The sequence below is a fragment of the Amblyomma mixtum genome, chromosome 2 (assembly GCF_055824585.1).
Source record: "Amblyomma mixtum isolate Tamu chromosome 2, ASM5582458v1, whole genome shotgun sequence".
Lineage (NCBI taxonomy): Eukaryota > Metazoa > Arthropoda > Arachnida > Ixodida > Ixodidae > Amblyomma > Amblyomma mixtum.
Window position 1 is genome coordinate 320,219,956 of NC_143013.1, and position 21,648 is coordinate 320,241,603.

Genomic DNA, 21,648 nt, shown 5'->3' on the forward strand with positions numbered 1-21,648 from the left:
CCCAGTATCTCGCTGTTGCACTCTTCATAATGTCCGAAAAAGATAAGTGGTGTGCGGTCTTGAGAAAGGTGCAACTGTATTGGAGCCCATTGCTTAAAGGGACAGTGAGGAGAGCTCTATTAATATTTTTTTTAAAGCAAAATCCGATAGTTCGGCATTTCATGGCTTCGTTGCCACTTGGCCAGCAGCGAAAGATGCATTTATTTCTAAAAAATTTGGATTCGAAGTTGAAAAAGTTTTTCCCGCCGCTCTGATTCAAACTTGGGATTCTCTTATGACGACACAGGACTAAGTGACGTGAAACATGACGTGCACATGACGTAACGCAGACTCCGTGATTTCTGGCGGCCAGCAGTGCGGCCCAGCAGCAGCCGAAAAGAAAGTTACCGCCGGCCGCACGTTGAAGGCGTCTATCGGCTATTGCGGCCGTCGCTACCGTCGCTTCGTTTACGTTTCCACCAGCGCTTTGCCAGCGTTACAATGGATCCCGTTTTCGAAGTCGTCAACGAAGTTCTCGCAAATAGACACCTTTAGCATGCCGTGTACCTTGTTACCGTTAGCAGAATACCGGGAGCCCGCCTACCGCCGGTGAGCAGGCGCTGATTGATCCCGATGCTGCAGGCGCGCGCGTAACTGCCGGGTACGTGGCGCCATCTGGCGACGTCAAGGAGATTTGCGCATGCATTGGCTGCGCCTCAGTGATTCATGGCTTCTCGTGTCCTAGTGTTGCTAGAACCATTGGTTCTAGCAACACTGTTTTGTCCTATGCTTGTACTTGCGAGTTTGGCCTGTGGCGGCGATACCTGTATTTTGGTTCTTGCTCTTTTCTACGTTACAAGAGCTTTGTTGCCAGTATGAGTGGCGTTTTTGTAATCAGGAGCTGGTATTCTGTCGACACAAGCCAACTTCAATTTCTCCTCAGTGTCCCTTTAAAGCACTCTTTGCGTCAGCATTGGCCCTCTCGTTTCCATCAGACCTACAATGTCTAGAGATGCACTGAAATAGTATGCAGTGACCTTTTTCTTGAGCAGATATAAGGAGCTCAGTAATATCTAGTGCCAGATACTGGTAGGCAGTGTGGCATAGAAAACGTCTTAAAATTTGTAGCGCAGGTTTCGAGTCTGTGAATATGCATTACGCTTAAGGTAGTTCCCCCCAAATGTGCCAAATCGCTTCCTGAAGGGCCACAAGCGCAGCAGCAGTTGATGTTGAAATACTATGTCCCACAAAGAATTTAAGAGTCATCTGCCCAACGGGTGTCACTACTGCTTCTGCTGATGCCATCGGTGACACAGATCCGTCAGAGCATATGTGAACGTAGTTCTGATATTCTGATAAGATGTAGGCCAGAGCAAGTTGCTTCAGTGCGCTGCATGGTATACCATGGATTTATTTTGTATTCCGGGAAAATGCAGGCACACCGAAGGCTGAGCCATCACCCATGGTGGCTTGACGGGACAATATGGAAGGGGACATAGCCTGACGGTACTTGAGACTGAGGGAAGCGGAGTGCTCTTGAAAAACTGCTAACCCTAACCCTAGCATAACCCTATCCTCTTTATGTCACAAGGCAGTAAACTCCGCTAAAAAAATAAAAAAAGAGCAGGAATTCCATCAGAAGTGTTGATGACAACATGGCAGTGAGAGGTGATGATGAGACACTTTCAGTAGTTAGCGTACCTTCCCAATGATGCTGTGGGTGGTAGCACTTCCCAGCTGAGAGGAGCGCTTGAGAAGAGTGCTGTGAGTTGGGTGCCCTTGGGTCTCATCATCAAGGTCCTTGGCAGCATCGTCCACTTCGCACTTGCTGTCGCACTTGCAGCCCAGGAGCCTGTGAGTGGAGCTGGTGGTTGCATTGTCAAGCGTGAAGAGGTCCTGCAATGCAGCGTTGAGATGAACCCAATCAGTGACACTCCCTGGCTGTATGTACCGTATTGTGCGTTTTTATCGTAAAGACTTTCAAAATTTTTCTTCCCTCAACCGCTGGCTCGTTCGCGGTGAAACTGCACACAGAGCTTGCGTATTATGGTAACTTTTGTATCGTAGCAAGTTTTACAACGGTACTTACTTAGTTGAGTCGTGCATGATGCAAAAGCGTAATCATCTGCGTCGAGATCGTCAAACCAAAGCCCAAAACACCGAGTTTTCTGAAGGGCGGCAGTAGCGCCATCTGTCTTCTGCAGTGGAAAGCGTCACAAGGCGCCAAGGCGAGCGTTGCAAGGAGCGCGGGCCCTTTGAATACGCCGTTCCGGCCTTTTTGTCTGCTTCAAATGAAACGCGCCAACTGAGCGGAAAAATTGCCAGAAAAAACTATTTTAACGAGGCTGTGTCGTTACAAGAATATTGTTTGACGTCTTTTTTTTCGTCCAAAGACTTTATCCAATTCAGCTTATATCGTCTGCTTTCGTGGCTCTCCTAAAGCGTCGGAGGACGACGTCGCGAAGTCCTGAGCTGTGTTTTTCTTGTTTAATTTTGTTGTGGAAGACAGATGGCGCTACTGCCGCCCTTCAGCAAAAACGCAGTGTTTTGGGTTTCGGTTTGCCGATCTCGACGCAGACGATTACGGTTTTGCATCATGCACGGCTCAGCTAAGTAAGTACCGTTGTAAAACTTGCTACGATACAAAAGTTACCATAATACGCAAGCTCTGTGTGCAGTTTCACAGCAAACGAGCCAGCGGTTGAGGTAAGAAAAATTTTGAAGTCTTTACGATAAAAACGCACAATACGGTAAAGGCAGCTCCAATATGAAAAGGAACAGTCAGTTTGCGTGCAAAATTGAAATCCCTAGTTACTTCTGCAGTGAAGGTCTCAAGGGCATTACCCACCCAGAGAAAAACCTACATCAGGACCAAGGGACCAAATGTGATTCCCTTTCATGTTGCAGCCATGTGTACCTACTAATATGCGCATAGTACATAGAAAAACCTACATCAGGACCAAGGGACAAAATGTGATTCCCTTTCATGCTGCAGCCATGTGTACCTACTAATATGCGCATAGTACATAGAAAAACCTACATCAGGACCAAGGGACCAAATGTGATTCCCTTTCATGTTGCAGCCATGTGTACCTACTAATATGCGCATAGTACATAGAAAAACCTACATCAGGACCAAGGGACAAAATGTGATTCCCTTTCATGTTGCAGCCATGTGTACCTACTAATATGCGCATAGTACATAGAAAAATCTACATCAGGACCAAGGGACCAAATGTGATTCCCTTTCATGTTGCAGCCATGTGTACCTACTAATATTCGCATAGTACATAGAAAAACCTACATCAGGACCAAGGGACCAAATGTGATTCCCTTTCATGTTGCAGCCATGTGTACCTACTAATATGTGCACAGTACATAGAAAAACCTACATCAGGACCAAGGGACAAAATGTGATTCCCTTTCATGTTGCAGCCATGTGTACCTACTAATATGCGCATACATGGTGGCTCATGTGTGCATTATGGGTAAAACAACAGAAGCACAGACAGTAAATTGAGTGCTTTGGCAGCCAATGCAGCTTTACATGCTTTCTCACCCAAAGCCTGCACAGTATACTCTTATCCTGTTCTGTGCACACCGTGCAAGCTGCCCCCATCCATCGTGGCAAGCAGCGCTCAATTTTGCAGTTAGTGCAGCCAAAAGGCAAAGCAACTACAGGAGACCACTGGGGGCACTCCCTTGGAGATGGAGGCCAACGGGCATCCAGGCTCAACTGCAGCCCTCTCATGTGAGGGTCTGCAAGTACTAGCTACCTCCATACTGGTACAAAATGGCCAGCACTTCCACAGCAGCACTGTACTCACATTTATTTTAATACATTTTATGGTTAGTGTCTGCACAGGAACAAGATGGCAGTGCACAGCAACAGCAAAGCAGAACAAACGCTTTGAAAAACTACCCTAGAAAGTGAACTTTGAACCGCTTGCTCGATTTCATTGAAACTTGCGAATATCACTGCTGGGACCAGCTCTGCCAAATTTTATTATTCAGCGGGGGGCTTGTCTTGAACACTGCAGTGCTTAAAACAAAATGGGATGATTTTCAATCATGTGGGTCTATTTTTCTCATCTACTGTTTCTTCAGTAAACTGTCACATTAGAAAAACTATCATTCCAATATTACTTAATAATATTGGTATTGTAGGAGGTTTTCTGCAGTGAAATTTTACGAGGAACACAACTGTGCACTCAGTTTGACATTTTTTTCCCTTTTTCACACTAAATAATGACTTTTAAAACATTGATGCAAAATGAAAATGCAATATCATTCTTTATATGGTATCATTGTTTAGAAACAAGGGAGAACTAAATTAATTCCACAGTTGTGTGCTCTGGACATTCCCAATACCACCTAACACAAAAAATTGGGAAAATTACTTTTATTTTTCAAACAATAGTTTTCCTAAGCAAGCATAGTCATCCTTGGCATAAAGGTTGCATAACATGCTTCATACTTATTTTAGAATAATTAAATTTGGCAGAGGTAGTCACTGCAGTAATATAAACTAGTCCCACAAGTTTTAATGAAATCGAGCAAGTGGTTCAAAAGTTCACTGTTTAAGGTACTGTCCCCCCTTAAAAGCAGACCTTCCATCTTTGCTTTCCAGTGTGCACTTACATAGTGGAATTTGAAAATGCCTCAGAGAAGCTTTCAATAAATCTGCCTCTTCAAACCACTTCACCTTCCAAGAATGCACTCTTTCTGCTTGTTTGCCTTGGTAAAAACAATGCACACTCTCACTGCACTCTGCACGGTCTATAAGCATGTGCAGTTTCGAGAACAGGCAACCGATCAACTCCGGTGGCATATTAAAATTGAATTCCTCCCTCAGCAATGAAGAAAAGGAAAAAAAATCAATGCTGGGTCACTTTTTTCTTGCAAACCACCACAAGCTATTATGCTGTAACCACCTGAAACCTGTAATCATGATGCTCTCAAAACTGGCACACTATGAGTGGTCACTCTGCTAACAAACTGATATAAAGTATGGGGTGTGCGATTATTCGTAATTTCAAACACGAATCGAATATGTCTGATGTTCAATTCATTATCATATTCGAGAAACTGATAATTGAGAATTTCCGAATATTTCAAAATTCCCGAATATTCACTGCCGATCATTCCCGCACCGACTTCCATAAATTCAACCAACGCAAAAACACAATATCTGTACAATTTATCTGACGATCGAATTCAAAGTGCCAAGAAAACAATACAGATGCGTCCTCTTCACTTTCTTCTTTGGCATTTATCGCGTGGACCAATCGCAGCTGCTATGCTTGACCTCATGCAAAATTCCACAAGTGCGCTTTCCCACAGATGGAACCTGATGTGAACAAGATAACCGACCACCCCCTTCGAAAAAAGAACGCTAAAGCGAGCTGTTTTTTCTTTGATCCTTCCACAGTGTGCTACGTAACACCCACACCCACTCCATTCGTCGTGCTGCCTTCTCAACTCTCCTATCTAATGCGGGTACCACCATCTCGTTTTCGTCAAATGCGATATGCGGAAAAGCCCACTTGCGGAACATTGCATGAGGCTTCCGAAGGGGAGAGTTGAAGTGTCATAACCGGGTAAGCAATTGTGTAAAAATCCCACCTATTACAACGTGTGTTCTAAGCCGCGCAACTCTTAAATGCCCTTACTGACAAGTGTGACGATGATAAAAGGACCCCCCCCTATCGCTAGGCTAAAAGATAGCCTGGCTGTGTAGTTTTGGTTTCTGAGCTTCAGCGCTAACACGCGCTGACGGCGACTGTCGGAATATGCATTCGCCAGCCGTCCGAACCCAGCTCTGTGCAACCTCCGGAAGCTGACTGGTGTGTCATTGGTCATATATTTTTTTTTTGTGCAAAAGCGTAAAGGCCCAGTGGCGCAGAAAAACCAGTGTCGGCGGTGCCACTGGTGTGACTGAAAACTCAGGACTAGTCGATTTCAAGAGGCTCCCACAGATGGCGCCAGCCACAGCAGCAGCGCATTGGAAACCCATGACCCTCGGGCCTTCGGGTTGCGGGTCAGACACGCTACCACTATGCCATGCAGACATGTTTGTACGGCTTGGTTAAAGTGGAGCTTTATATGTCGTGTGGTCTTTCACATAATGACTGCGACTGTGAAAGAGGGAACAGTGAAACAGTGTCTGTGTCTGCTTAGGCAAGAGGAAGCGCTGTCACGGCATACCCTTAAAGGCGGAGCTTAAAAATGTCCCCCAATTTTTTTGTATCGAAACCTAAACTAGGTTAGCAGAAGCGCATTTCACGGAGCCAGGCACAGGCCACTACTGCGCATGCATCGTTACCAAGGCAACCAGCACCATGGTAACCATGTCACTGCAGCGCAGACCACTTGGTCTTGACAAACTGTGAATTGCAGTGGCAGCACAAGTTCATTCAAAATGCACTTTGAGTGTTGAGTGTTTTGCCTTGCCGGTGACACTTTCGTGCCTGTGTTTTTGCTTACTGGCGACTACCACCACTTTAAAGGGATGCTAAGAACAACTCCATCCGATTATCGGTCCCAGTAAAAATTGATCTGCTCACTATTCCCGGGTATGCTGGCATTTTCGCTGGGTTGACACTTGTCTGGTAGCAAAAAATGCATTCGTCACAGAGAAAATTAGATTTAAAAGCCTTCCTGCCAGCCGATTCAAACCTGTGATGTCCTTACCGAAAAGGACAAGCTGACATTGCTTTGAAGTGAATGGTAGTGTAGCGTACCCTCTGGGAACCACACCCAAAAAAAATGGATGTCAAAGCATGCATTACGCCTGCATTTCCTTTTTCTTGTTTTTTTTTCCAGCTTCAAAAGCTCCGTTTTTGGTGGGAGTGGTTTCTCTGTGACTAGAATGCAGTACCCCGTCAATACAGACCAATTTCTACTTGCACTCTCTCTAACACGAAAGGCAAGATGATAGGTAAATAACAAACTCTCATCAAGCTTCTGCACTTCACTGTGAAAAACAACTCCCGTCTCCAAAAACAATACAGACACAAACCCTGTGCATGCTGTCACTAGAATACATGCAAACTCTATAGCACCAGCGATTTGGGCACATCAATTTCTACAATCACAGAGCTTTGCCAACATTTAGCAGGCCTCCTGTAGAAAGAGGCGAGCTGAAAAGCATCCATGATGAAACACTGCGTGCAACAAATAGGCACACACAGAAGATCGAAGAAGCAACACACAAGTACTTGCATGTTGCTTCTGCGTCTGTTTTGTTGTGTGCAGTACCCATCTAGCTGCAGTCGAAAAGTACACTTCAATGAAAATGTCGGCGTCTGATGAGTGTGCCCTCACCCTGAGGTCTTCGAGGGAGAACCTGGCCCTCTTGCCGTCCTTGTTGCTCTCCAGCACAGCTCCACTCAGGTCCTGTTTCGTCACCTGCCGCTGGAATATCTTCTCCTCAATGGTGCCCTGTCACACAAAATCATGAAGAAGCACATTACGCACAAGACAGCAGCAGCACATGCATTGCAGAGCCTTTTTATGCAAAGCATATTGCTAGGGCTACCACTCACGCCGTCAGCGTGGGACCCCTAGACGTCACACCACGTGACACCGTGACGTCACACCACGTGACACCGTGACGTCACACCACGTGACACCGTGACGTCACACCACGTGACACCGTGACGTCACACCACGTGACGCCGTGACGTCACACCACTTGACACCGTGACGTCACACCACGTGACATCGGATGAGAGAGGCGGCCCCCACCTCACGCCGTCGCCATGGGACCCCTAGCCGTCACGCCACGTGACACCGTGACGTCGTCGTGACGATGCCATCGCCCAGACGCCGGAATGTCCTCGAGCGGCACTCCCGCGCATTTCGAACGCGCGTTCACACTCGGTGTAGGTGAAACGCTCGCTCCACCGGGCAGGCAGACGCGGCTTCCGTGGCAATCCAGGCGCTCACCCAACGCGCGTCTCGGGGTTAGTCGGCGTTCCGCTGTAGCCATGCCGTTGTCTTCCCCCACGACGAAGGCTTCTAGTGGTTGTATTAAAATGACCAAGTATGCAACCAAGGAAAGCCATGTATTACCAAGCCTAGCCACCAATATGCTTTGCATCTGACTAGGCTTAACCTTAGCTAAGCCTCAGCCATAATTTTTTTTTCCTTTGTGACAAGCTTGTATCAATTCTGCCACAGGCTTTAACTGAACTGTTTATTTACCCTGCCCCAGCCCATTGTTCAGAAGTAAATCGGTTGTTCACCTTCTCTAACCGAGGGAATCTATCAACAAGGAGCAACTGCAATTTGTCCCCAGTGTACCTCTGCTAAATTCTCTTTGAACTATTAGGGACACGCGAACAATAAAATTTTCTAATAGAAATCGAATACAAAGTACGAAAAAAAAATGCCGAATGAAATATCAAATCTAACATCTGCTCAGCATGAAAAAAAAATTTCAGGAAAAGATAAGCAGGCAAATATTGCTGCCCTTATTTTTGTCAAAATTATGTATCCTCTTTGCAAACCAAAATAATCAAACCTGGACTGACTCAACACCATAGAAAATATAAAATACAACATGATGTACAAAGAAATGTATAGGCACTGTTTGGTTATGCATAATAACGGTAAGCAAACTGTGCTGTGGTCATGCAAAAAGAGTAACAAAATATTATCCATGAATGGCACACGACTGACAACTAAAGATAACATGACGGGTAGTAGTAAAAGCTCACTAATTTGGACTTCAAGGAACTGGAAGAAATGCCCCAGTCATCCGAAGATTTTAAATGCCCCGCCTTGAAAAAAAAATATATTCCAAAAACTTGAAACTGCGGATAAGCCTTTTGAGAAGACTTCATCGTACAAACAGGGAACAGCCCGTGATGAGGACGCAATTTTGGCGCGCTGGAAGAACATGGATGTAAATGAGGGGGAAAGCACATTGGCAACAGAATTGTGATACTGCTTCTAAAGAGGAAAAGGAATTTACGAGCAATGCGCCAGACGGATTCACACGGCTAGCAAGTCCACAGCTAACAGCCACCGCTGCCATGGGTTAGCGGCAAAGCATAGAAACTGGAACTATCTTTCGGCCCATCGACACAGGCCCTTCTATTATTGTCACGCCTGCTGTTACAGATATCTCAGAGATGCATGGGTTGCAATGCACCCTGCAATAGGTGGGATTTTAAGGCGAAAGCCTTTAATGCCTCATACTGTCGTTAGCAGATGCATCGGCAGCCGTGTCGACAGACGCGTCGGCAGCCATGTCGACGGACGCGACACGTCGGCAGAAGTGTCGACAGACGCGTCGGCAGGAGTGTCGACAGACGCGTCGGCAGATTCGTCCGCCTTTCGGCGTCACTGCTTAAAGGGACACTGAGGAGAGCACTATTAATATTCTTTTTATAGTAAAATCCGATAGTTCGGCATGTCATGGCTTTGTTGCCACTTGGCCGGCAGCGGAAGATGCATTTATTTCTAAGAAATTTGGATTCGAAGTTGAAATAGTTTTTCCCGTGATTTCTGGCGACCAGCAGTGCGGCCTAGCAGCAGCCGAAAAGAAAGCTACCACCGGCCGCACGTTGAAGGCATCTATCGGCTATTGCGGCCGTCGCTACAGTCGCTTCGATTACGTTTGCACTGCCGTTTTGCCAGCGTTGCGATGGATCTCGTTCTCGAAGTCGTCAACGAAGTTCTCGCAAATAGACACCTTTAGCATACCGTGTACCTTGTTACCGCTAGCGGAATACAGGGAGCCCGCCTACCGTCGGAAAACAGGCGCTGATTTGTCCCAATGCTTCAGGAGCGCGCGTAGCTGCCGGGCACGTGGCGCCATCTGGCGACGTCAAGGAGATTTGCGCATGCATTGGCTGCGCCTCAGTGATTCATGGCTCCTCGGTTTCTGGTGTTGCTAGAACCATTCGTTCTAGCAACACTGTTTTGTCCTATGACCTCATCACGCTTGTACTTGCGAGTTTGGCCTGTGGCGGCGATACCTGTATTTTGGTTCTTGCTCTTTTCTACGTTACAAGAGCTTTGTTGTCAGTATGAGTGGCGTTTTTGTAATCAGGAGCTGGTATTCTGTCGATACAAGCCAACTTCAATTTCTCCTCAGTGTCCCTTTAAAAGGCTCAAGGTTCCAGCATGAATAAAGGTGCATCTAGTGAATGCATGGGCCTCATAAATAAAATAAAAGGAGTAAAGTCAAGAAAAGGAAAATAAAAAATAAGAAAATCATCAAAAATAAAGATAAAATGTGGAAATAAAAATAAAAACAATAAAATTAAGAAAAGGAGCAAGAAAATAAATAAAGAACACAATATGAAAAATAAAAAAGTAAATAAAAACAAACAGTGGCCAGGAAACGCTTTCGCCTTGCAGCACTTTAGAGAGCCAAAGTGCCCCCTGAATTTTTTTCCGTTAGTCACTTGCTCTGTTGGTGACACCTCGATTCCGCCCCCCCCCCCCCCCCACCTCTCCAGGAGCCCCATGTGAAATTCCTCATCGAGTGGGCTTTCCCGCATATAATACAGTCAAGCCCACTTATAACAATACTGGTTATAACAATATATCGGATATAACAATGCTCAGTCGTGGCACCATCAGCTTTGCCATGTGTTCTATGGTAAAATAAACTGCATTAAGGATAGTTGCCGGGCCAGTTGGTACATGATCCCGTGTAAGCGCGCTGTTTTACGGTGTGGTAAAATAAACTGCTTATAGCAATGCTGTCAAGGCACATTATTGGTTATAACAATTAAATCCGGTAATTTAGTGTCAACCATTACAGAAAAAAACAAGGAAATGCTACAACCACATCATCAAAACCATGCTTACAACACAAAAGTGCGCATGTGTGGGGCCGACCAATGGACTAAGCTGGCGCAGCAACGCCACGAAAGCAAAAGAGGCAGGTGTCATCGCGTCAGGAGAGCTGCTGCATTGCTGCATTGGCTACGCACGCCACGCGTACCCCCAATCAGTCGGTGCAGTGCGCGTGCATGCAGCCAGCGCAGTTTTTCTCTTGTCAGCTGTCACCACACCCTTAGTTCTGCATGCTTCTTGAATCTCCCATAAGAATAGCTTCCAAAAAGCCGGCTTGATTCCTGTGACCTGGAGGTGCACGAAGCTCCCTGTGGCACAGTGATGGCGGTGCTTTGGTCATCGGTGAACGGTGAACATTGTTCCGGTTCCCTGAAGTTCGATTTAACGAGCTTTGACAGGCATTAGAACAATCAAACCCCTTCGGGTATTTACTGCCAATAAATGCTCTGAAGTTTGTCATCTTTTCTTTTTTTCGGCACAACCCTGTTATAACAATTATTGGTTATAACAATGGTATTTCCATGGCACTTGAATATTGTTATAAGTGGGCTTGACTGTAGTAGAGCAAAATGATGTGACGGAGCTCACACTAGAAGAGCTGTGAAGGTGACAGGGCAGGTGCAGTGGGTGTAAGCGTTAGGTATATGACACATTATGGAAGGATCAAACAAAAAAATGCACGCTTTCGTGTTGTGACTGTTCGAAGTAGGTGGCCAGCCATTGTGTTCTCATTGTGCGTGATACGTGGGGACAGCCCACTTACGGAACTCAGCATCCTCTCAGCATCCGACTGTGACTGGTCCATGTGTCAGCATTCCCATTTCTCGCAAGCCATGCGGACCCGGCACGGGCCTAACACTTAACGCTCCTGCACATAAACCACGCTTTCACGAGGCGTGCCCGCACCCTCATGCGGACCCTGGAACTCCCCAAGTTTAGGCATCACGCAGGCAACAAGCGATAAATTCACGAGAAGAGCACCGGAACGCGATCTGCCACAGGTGCTGCAAAAAACACCAAGCTTCGAGCAAGGCCCATTTTCCAAAAGAGACGAACGAGAGATGCTGACAGAATGAGATGCATCAGCAAGTTCCTCCCATGCTCTGCAGATCCTCTGAACCTCCTTAATATTTAATGATACATTTTGCTTTATTCGTGCATTTGGCCAAGTTTTAATCACCCAGTTTGTTTTAATTGAGAATTTGGCCACTTCATGCTGACACATGCCATAAATGATGCTGAAAACAGCAAAGAGGACGCATTTTCACTGTGTTCCTGACACTTTAAACTCGATCTTCACGTGATTTGCCCAGATATTGGGGCTTTGCCACAGTAGGATTCATGAAACTATGTGATATTCGATCGCTCTCAAATATTCGAATATTCTCAAATATCAATAGTATCTCGAATGAAATATGAATCAAATAACAAACATTCGATTTGCATTACAGATTTAGAATATTCAAACACCGCTAATTGCATTGCTTTTCACTTTACCCCCCATTTAACATCATCATCATCAGCCTGACTACGCCCACTGCAGGGCAAAGGCCTCTCCCATGTCTCTCCAATTAACCCTGTCCTTCGACAGTTGCGGCCACCGTATCCCCGCAAATTTCTTAATCCGATCCACCCACCTAACTTTCTGCCGCCCCCTGCTATGCTTGCCTTCTCTTGGAATCCACTCCGTTACCCTTAAGGACCAGTGGTTATCTTGCCTTCGCATTACATGCCCTGCCCAAGCCCACTTCTTCCTCTTGATTTCGACTAGGCCGTCATTAACCCTCGTTTGTTCCCTCACCCACTCCGCCCGCTTCCGTTCTCTTAATGTTACACCTATCATTTTCCTTTCCATAGCTCGCTGCGTTGTTCTTAACTTAAGCTGAACCCTCTTTGTTAGCCTCCACGTTCCTGCCCCATAGGTGAGTACCGGTAGGATACAGCTGTTGTTGTATACTTTTCTCTTGAGGGATATTGGTAAAGTACCATTCATGATCTGAGAGAACCTGCCATACGCGCTCCACCCCATTCTTATTCTTCTAGTTATTTCCCTCTCATGTTCATAAGAAGTTGCATCCCCAAGCAAAATTCATAGCTGCAACAACTGCTTGCATTTTTGAACCAACACTGCACAAGGTGTTCTGTGCCATGTATGGCCGTGGCATGAGACAACCTGTTGAGGGATGCCCCGTGCATGGTTGCATTAAGGCCACAAATGGTGTTGGTGGCCTTCCCGACTGACCGTGGTCAGCAGTCGGTAGATGAAGACGTGGCGAGACTGGCCATCCCTCCAGACACGGGCCATCGCCTGCAGGTCATTGGCGGGGTTCCAGTCAATGTCGAACAGCACAATGCGGCTGGCTCCCACCAGGTTCAGCCCAACACCGCCCGCCTTGCAGCTCAGCAGGAACACAACTGCCAGTTTCAGAGAACACACAACAATTCCAAACGTGCTTTCTCCTCCTTGACATCAGCGCCAGTCGTAACGTGGAATGCGACCGGTGACCCGGTGGCTTTGTCCTTCTGCTATCGATCCTCATGTCGTGGGTCCAATACCCGCCACAGTGGTTGTAGTATTCTGAAGGAGGCGAAATACAACAAAACACTCGCATGCTGTGCAGAGCCAGCATGCGTTAGAGAACCCCAGGTAATCTAAATTATTCCAAAGACCTCCACTAGGGTGACCCACAATGTGCACATGCTGCTTGAAGGCGTTAGCACATAATTCGCAATTTATAATTTAAAATTTATAATGTAGAATGCCATATCTGCAAATGGGCAATGACCAAATTAAAAGCAACTTCTCCCATAGTGCAGTTCTGGTCACCTGAGCACATGCATCAAACCCCACATGGCCGAACACAGCGACTCTTGCACACATGTTTGCATAACATACAGCACTCTCATGGAGGGCAAGCGGAGAGTTGAGAACAGTTCAGTCCTTGAGAACAATTTTCACAGAATGCCTGAGAAACAGCATGGACTTGAGGAGAGGGCTTGATCCAGCTTTTGCAATAATACATTTGGCGAATCTCTCAAAGCTGTCATAAAACAAAGGTCCAGCAAGCTGCACTAAACAGCTGGAAATTCCAGGTCCGGCACATGGTTTCCAATATGCACACCAGTGTTAAAGGTAATCCACTGATACAGTATGCCTCAGTTACTTTTGTGGCAAGCAAACAGTACTCCCCCGTCTCCAAAACAGCCATGCATGTTTAAATATTGCGTCAAGCCAGAGTTTGTGAGAGTGCAACTGTCAGATGAGCCCTGCATACAGAAGTTGGAGTGTGGTGAGTTGAATCGCTCCACAATCTCCAGCCGCTGCGTCGAAGAAGTGGATCCATCCAGCCTCAGAAAAGGATAGCCCTTCTGTGCACAGTGGTCTTGGAGAATATCCAACGTCTGGGAAGAAAAAAAGAGACAAAAAGATTATTGATTCATCTGACTGCTAAAAGTTTGCGGGGTGCAGTTAGCACCATCTATTGTTATGAAGAAAAACTTCACTGTGCTGTACCTGACTATGCTGTTGTCAGATTTTCTCTGGGCTCGCTCTTTTGCAGTTACCTAGCCTAACACAATGCTATATTTTGTCTCCGAAGCCTTGCTCTGTCACAAGGACTGTTTCTCAGTGCTGTCCTGTCTACCCCAGGGTTACACAGTCCTCATGTAGCACTGCAAAGTTCACTTCAGTCAACAGCTGCAAAAAACCTTTTGTGAGGGATCTTTTGAGGATTCTGTCTCATGCTTAAACACTGGGAGCAGCAGTAAAGTGCTAGGGCAGATAATCAGAGGGTATACAATCCTTCCAGAAACAAAACAAAAAAAAAACACCACCCCAAACACGAGCACAACAGTACCTACTACTTTTAAGGTGCACTGAATGGACCAAATGGACAAATATCTTATCAAATGGGACTGGACAAAACCTGAGGACCACAATGGCACATTGGCACCCGATAGCACGCATCAGTGGCCACACGTCTGCTTACAACAACTCATTTTTCCCCAACGCAATAGCACAATGGAATTCACTGCCTAACGACATCGCTGCATGCACTGATCACAAAACATTCCGCGAGAAAATAAAAATTCACCTCACATAGATCTTGATCACTTCTGCGCTCTTTGTAGCGAGTATTGCTTGACATATCTTTAATAAATGATGTATCACCTGCTGGGAAACCCTGATATGACTACAACCCCTTTTATGTTTGTTTGTATGTTTGTTCTTTTTATTGTTACGCATGTTCCCATCATCGCTGTTGTAAACCAATATGCCCCCCCTTATGTAATGCCTTCGGGCCTTTAAGGGATCAATAAATGAAATGAAATGAAATGAAATTAGTACTTGCTGCTCTGCCAACAATAAGTTTACCAAGGATGGAAGTAGACGTTGAGTATAAGTGCATTACGAGGTACATCCGTTGTCAGAAAAATTATGGGGACGCTTGATTCCCCTCAAGAGTGGAATGCTAGAGCATTATGTATTTCACATCTGTCGCTCCTTCTGTTGCAGCTTCTGTGTGTGTTTGTGTCAGTTTCTTTGCAATTGTCAGTCCATCAACAGCCACATTCGGACTGCTAGCTGGAGTAGCAGGTATCCGCTAGGCTGCGACAGTGCCGGCATTTGCACATATCGCATTTTTTTTTCTGACCTGTGATTTCGATTCTCTATCAGTTGCTGCCACAACCTGATGACGTCACAAGGCCACGTGACCTCTTTAGACCAATCAGGGAATTTCATCTCAAGACACTGGCGGGGTTTTGGTGTGGCAACCACTCTACTGTTATCGCATTACAACTCCCGGGGTTAGCTTCTGAGCCATACAGTTTGGCTCCTTTTGAACCGCCAGCATTCTAGAACTGCAGCAAGCAAGAGGAACTCTGATCCCCACTCCTCTGAACCTTAGCATTTCTAATGGCTCTGAGAGAGCCCCACTGCACTTCTTAGAAGGGAAGTCTTTGGGCCGCATATTTTTTACAAAAGCTGCACGTTCATTCCCAATTTGAGGCCCCCTTGTCCTACCAAACCTCATACCTTCGTGAAGTTGGAGACCAAGACTATTCTTTCCCGGGGTGAACAAGTCCAGAGGGAACGAAGAATGGCAGCCAGAACCGTGAGCTTGCCAGAGCTTGCCTCGAGGTCTGCACTTGCCAACGAGTCAGCGTCTGACAAAAGACCCTCTTGGGCCTCGGCACGCAGCAAGGCCTGCAAATCAACACGGTGAGTGTCAGGAAACGCCACTGACCCAGCCAGGCACAACTAGTTGCCATGAGTGCAAAATGGCCAGGCATACATGGCAACTGCATAACAGACTACCACAAATGTATTTCTGCACTCTCAGGAGAGTGCAGCAGCAAACCTGTGTCTGTTACAACAGGCTTAGTTGTAGGCAGGGCCAAGGAAGGGTGCCTTGCAGTTGCGAGAATGAGCGCAACAGGGCACCAGGTGCAAGATGCCATAGGGAAGAAAGGATGACACACAAGGCCAGAGGATTAAAGGCCGTCAGCGTAAGAGCCACGTGTGCTCAAGTTGTGTGTTGTGCCACAGCCAAAGCTTGAATGAAATCCTCAGTAGGTGACCTACACTCCAATGCTTCATGTTACTCGTTCACCAGCTTCATAACCTGTGTCACAGTTGCCACTGCCATCACCACGTTATCACACTGTGGTGACAGCAGGCAGGCTTGCGCAGAACACAAGACTAGGTGTTCATTTGTGCAAAAATGTGCCCTTAAAGGAAAGCTCAGCGGCAGCAACAGTAAAAGCTCCTTAATTCAAACTTCAAGGGAGCAGAAAAAAAAATGTTTGAATTATTGAGTAACTCTTAATAAACTGTCAAGAATTACCTGCATGATTAAATTTATTTATTGAAAGACTGAGCAATAGATGTCTGATTCTGAGATGAGAACGGTGCGGCAATGAGCGTTTTTCACATTTCCATCAATGCGTTATTCATGCATACTCTCGGGTGCATAGAATGAGAGCAGCTCCAAATTGTAAGGGTCTGCCGCATCCTTCACGCTGTCACAATGGAGCTCCACCGCTACTGCACCACATCCATCATAAGCAGTGCCATCACATGTGAAGAGGCCTTACTGCACAAACAACGAACGGCACGTGATGAGTGCACTGGAAAAACGAAACCACACTGATGAAAGCGAAAGGCCAAAGAAATGGCACCAAGGTCCCAAAGCGGTGAGCAAAAAAAGAGGGGGGGGAGAAAACTCCACCTACGCATCAATTTACATCCAAAACAGCGAGCTAGGTATGCAGTTGGCAAGCTGATGCTGGCCTGTCAAACCAACCAGCACGAAGCTCAGAAAAGCGAAACCAAAAGTAAGCAGTCTGACTATTTTCGGGTACAGGGCCGTCCACTTTCCGTCATGCCCGCCACTACGCACACATCAGAGGCGCATTGGCAACTAAGCAGCATTGAACTCGGGCTTTGAGTATGGCTATTTCGACAATTTCTTGCCGTACTGGTCATACAGACACAGCCTCTCTTTGGGAGCCTGTCCAAACTGACTGGTACAAGAGCCGCAGCATCCGAATTAGAGGGCATCCAACACCTTGTACTTACATGGGCTTTGATCGAGACCGAGCCACCAATTAAATTTATCCAGATTTCCGAACTAACCCTTTCAGGTGCCATTTTTGTTTTCATCGAAAACAATTACCGTATTTAGTCGCATAATGTGCGTCCTCGAATATTTTGTGCACCCCGAACTTTTTATCCGGATTTCTGAACAAAAACTTTTACTCACATATTTCGCGCTCTCTGCTGCACCAGACCAGCAGCATGTACACAGGTGCACGCAAGGCAGGCATGGAAAGATTGGTGTGGGTCAAATGTATAGGGGAAAACCCAAGGTGGAGTAGATTTGTAATAAGGGAGTAATTACTCATTGGCATCCACCCGAGCGCAGCCATACGGCTACAGAGGAAAGCTATACAGCTTTCTCAGAAACTTCGTAGTTAAAGAAAAATTCGTCCTGGTCCAGGGTTCGAACCCGGGACCACCGCTTCACCAAAGCAGTCACTCTACCAATTGAGCTAACCGGGACAGCAAGCTTATGGTGGGGCGAGAGCGAATTGATCAATAACTCGAAGTGGGAACAGTGTTGGTCAAATGTTTAGGGGAACCAATGGATGCCAATGAGTAATTACTCCCCTATTACAAATCTACTCCACCTTGGGGGATTCCCCTAAACATTTGACCAACACTGTTCCCACTTCGAGTTATTGATCAATTCGATCTCGCCCTACCATAAGCTTGCCGTCCCGGTTAGCTCAATTGGTAGAGCGACTGCTCCGGTGAAGCGGTGGTCCCGGGTTCGAACCCCGGACCAGGACGAACTTTTCTTTAACTACAAAGTTTCTGAGAAAGCTGTATTGCACTCCTTTGTAGCCGTATGGCTGCGCTCGGGTGGATGCCAATGAGTAATTACTCCCTTATTATAAAGATTGGTGTGCGGTTGTGAAAGGTGAGAGTGGTGAAGGCGCGAACTGTGCACTGTTTACCCAGCTCGCTCGTGCTGATGGTCGCTTTTTCAGACAAACAGTAGCACACGCGCATGAATCCAAAACTACTGAACCATTTGTTGTACGCTTAAAGTGGAGGTGCAGTGAAACTCCTTACCAAGCTATCTTCATCCCTGTCGTTAAAACCCTTGGAAAAGACGAGAAGAGGGTGGTTGCACAATTTTCTGAGTGCCAGGATGCAGGCTAGGTGACAGCCAGTGTCAGTCGACAGGTAGCTGCTCAGGCAGGCCCGCATTACGTTTGTTTCCAGCAGGTTCTGGTAGAGCCTCAGCTGCAGTGGCTGAGGACGGCAGAAAACCACATACTCCACTGGAAAGCAAACCACAAATAAAAACACTGATCACTAAAACAACAGTGCAGCAAAATAAACAATGCATTCCTGATGCAATGTTGGTAAAGGTGGCAAAAAGCAATGGCAAGGAAACAATGCATTTATTTTTTCTCAGTAACTGGCAAAAATACTGCAATCAGAGAAGGGCGTGTGCTGTTACAAACACATCCAAAACTGATACAACGCATTCAAATGCTTGTGAAAACAAGCACTTGAGCGGTTGATAATTGTTGGCAGTGGTTTCCTCCTGTTCAGTATAATACAGTTGAACACTGCAAGACAATCAATCATTTTATCAAAAGCCCAGCAGCTTCAATACGCCTGTCCTCACAGCCAAAACTAAATATTGGCACATATGTAATGACTCTTTCAGCAACTAGTAGGCCAAAGCCCCAAGCAATATTAGCTCTGCAGCACATGTTTGAGAGAGAAAAAAAAAAAGAAAAATCCTTGCCCTTACATCTCTTACAGCAAGGGGATAAGGCCTCAGGGTAAAGGAGACAAGGTGATGAAGAGTTTTGCACAAATATGGTCACACTGCTCATTCGTTGCGCTAATTAGCGTTTTATGTATCCTTCATAAAAATGTCAATTCTGCTAAGCCATCCCTCCTTCCCCTTAAAACCCCACAGTGCATGTAAAGATTGCTTCATAGCCATTTGAGCTTCAAGCATATTTTTGGCAACACATATGCCTTCAAATCACGTGCACTGCCTTGTGCCATTTCACTTTGATATGACTGTCTCCATGGTCTCCATCACAGATTGTAGTCTTTTCTGAGTGCTAATTATACACATACTATGCATCTGTGCTTTTTTTTTTGTTGTTGTATAACCCCTCTTACTCAATGCCCCATGCATCAGTCTGCAAGGTATTCAAAAAAAGTAAAGAGGGGAGTGGCAAATAAAATAGCCCATTTAGTCAAAATTTTCATTTTCTCAATTTAGTTTTTTCTTCGCAACCCTCTGGCCGTCATCCATCTCGTGACAAAAGATTATGGCGAAATATGCATGTGACTTTTAATCCGTGATCGTCGATTTGATGGAAGCGCTTCTCATGGTCCTGGCACATTGAGAATTCCACGGATTTCCGACGATGCAGCACCATGATCTTAGTAGCAACATGAACAGAAGGAGAGGTCAGAAGATCAGAGCATCCACTGGCAGCAATGCCGTATTTCTCTGACAAAAAGCAAAAGCGAATGAAGTGATAAATAAGGAAGCAAATGAGAGAATAAATTGCAAGGTTGATTTTCTACCTTCCACTGTCTCTACGATTGCTATCCCTCTTTCCTTCAGCATTTTGTAACGAATGACAGTAGAATGATCTGCTTTTTTGCATGTTAATCCTGAGAGGTTGAGGAGTGCAATAAAAAACTTTTGATTTTTCTATGCACAGGTAGAAAATCTTTTTAAAGTTATTTATGTAAGCAATGTCCTCTTGTAAATATACAAGCTAGAGTTTAACATCATTTTCATGAGAATTGATTATATACAAAAAGGACTAATACCTTTATTCCACGCAACAGAACATTGCAAAAATGCTGACTCATGAAACTTGTGCAGTTTTTCTTTAGATATTTAACACCTTGGGGACGAGATCATGAGGATGTTAACTGTAATTACTCAGCAACTATACCGGTTAGCTTAAAATAAAATGCAGTGCTTAAATCAGTATACAAAGTTATATATCTGTGCTAAATTTCATTTCACTTCATGCATAAACAACGAAAAATAGTTTAATTGCCGTGTCCCTCTTTAAATAATTACCGAGAACGCGAGGCAAGAAGGCAGGTGCCTACCTTTGCTTGGAAGGTAGCTCTGAATGACATCTTGCGTTCGCCGGAGGATGAAAGGTGCTGTGACCTCCATCAGCTCGACAGCACGTGCCTGGCCAAGCTCTTTCTCCTCCTCAGACGCCCCCGGAAGCCGAGACCGCAGAATGGGCTCCTCGTAGAGGCGCCGAAAGCTGGATGCCTTGCCTGCACCCATCGCAAAGGGTCACCTCTTTTATTTTAAATTGCGCAGAAACACACACACTCCTGAATCCAGTCAAGAATGCAGTGTACACTGCTCACACACTATCAAACGTACTGCATGACACAGGCAGCCACCAAGGTAGAAATGTCCACAGCCTTCGGTGACTTCCCAATAAACAGCAGTCATATACGTACCTCACCAAACTGCGATTCAAACAGACGCTAGCAACCTGGGCTTAGGAGCAGTGTTGCTTCAGGAGCATGAAGGCGTCCTCCGACCGGTAGCATTCCCCTTTGTGTATATTTTTTTGGCGCTTGTGTTGTTCACAATAGATGAGTAGAAATGCTTGTTGAAACATCTATTTCACTGGAACTCCCACATCACTACTCTTTCAATAATAACTTGTTGTGTGCAAGAAAACATTCAAAGAACACTCCATGGTAGTCACAGAGCGCTGGTTATAGATCACAAATGTAATCAACCATCTTGAATCAGTCCAAAACCACGCGTGTAGATTTATTCTTCCAACTTGCTCCTGTAATGAAAAGTGTCAGAACTCTAAAATTGCGGTTTCATATTGCCAGCCTTGCCTCAAACTGTAAAATATTTTACACACTGCCTTTCCTGGCACAGCCATCCAAACGCCGTTTATCCTCAGCGCACACGTGCTGCCACATTTCAGCAGTCCTTTTTTCCTTCTACAAACAGCCAAAGACTAGAAAAACCTCCCCACCCAAACTGTTATGATAATAGACAGACCCATTTTAAGTCCATCACTGAACACAAACATGGCCATCCATAATCATCTCTGTCAACTGCCACATTTTTCAAACCCCACCCCTCATGTAGTGCCTTATGAGAGGAACCTGGAAGTAAAATAAACAAATAAAATAAATAAACAAACAAACAAATAAATAAATAAATAAACAATACACTAAGGCACCTTCCTTAGATTCACTAGACTAGAGTCATCTGATGAACTTTATGCGCAGACTGA

General features: G+C 45.6%; 1 protein-coding gene across 2 annotated transcripts in view; it reads right to left on the reverse strand.

The window, feature by feature from the left end:
• The window catches only part of LOC149365145 (DNA repair and recombination protein RAD54B-like), a 48,272-nt gene that overhangs the window by 10,498 nt on the left and 16,126 nt on the right, over nt 1–21,648 (reverse strand). For both annotated transcript variants that reach the window (XM_089575236.1, XM_089575235.1), the window contains exons 15-21: nt 20,474–20,653; nt 18,440–18,651; nt 15,836–16,006; nt 14,073–14,199; nt 13,040–13,212; nt 7,306–7,422; nt 1,681–1,875 (exon numbers count right to left, since the gene is read on the reverse strand). In XM_089575236.1, coding sequence (XP_089431362.1) covers nt 1,681–1,875; nt 7,306–7,422; nt 13,040–13,212; nt 14,073–14,199; nt 15,836–16,006; nt 18,440–18,651; nt 20,474–20,653 — 1,175 coding nt within the window. The remainder of the gene's footprint in view (nt 1–1,680; nt 1,876–7,305; nt 7,423–13,039; nt 13,213–14,072; nt 14,200–15,835; nt 16,007–18,439; nt 18,652–20,473; nt 20,654–21,648) is intronic.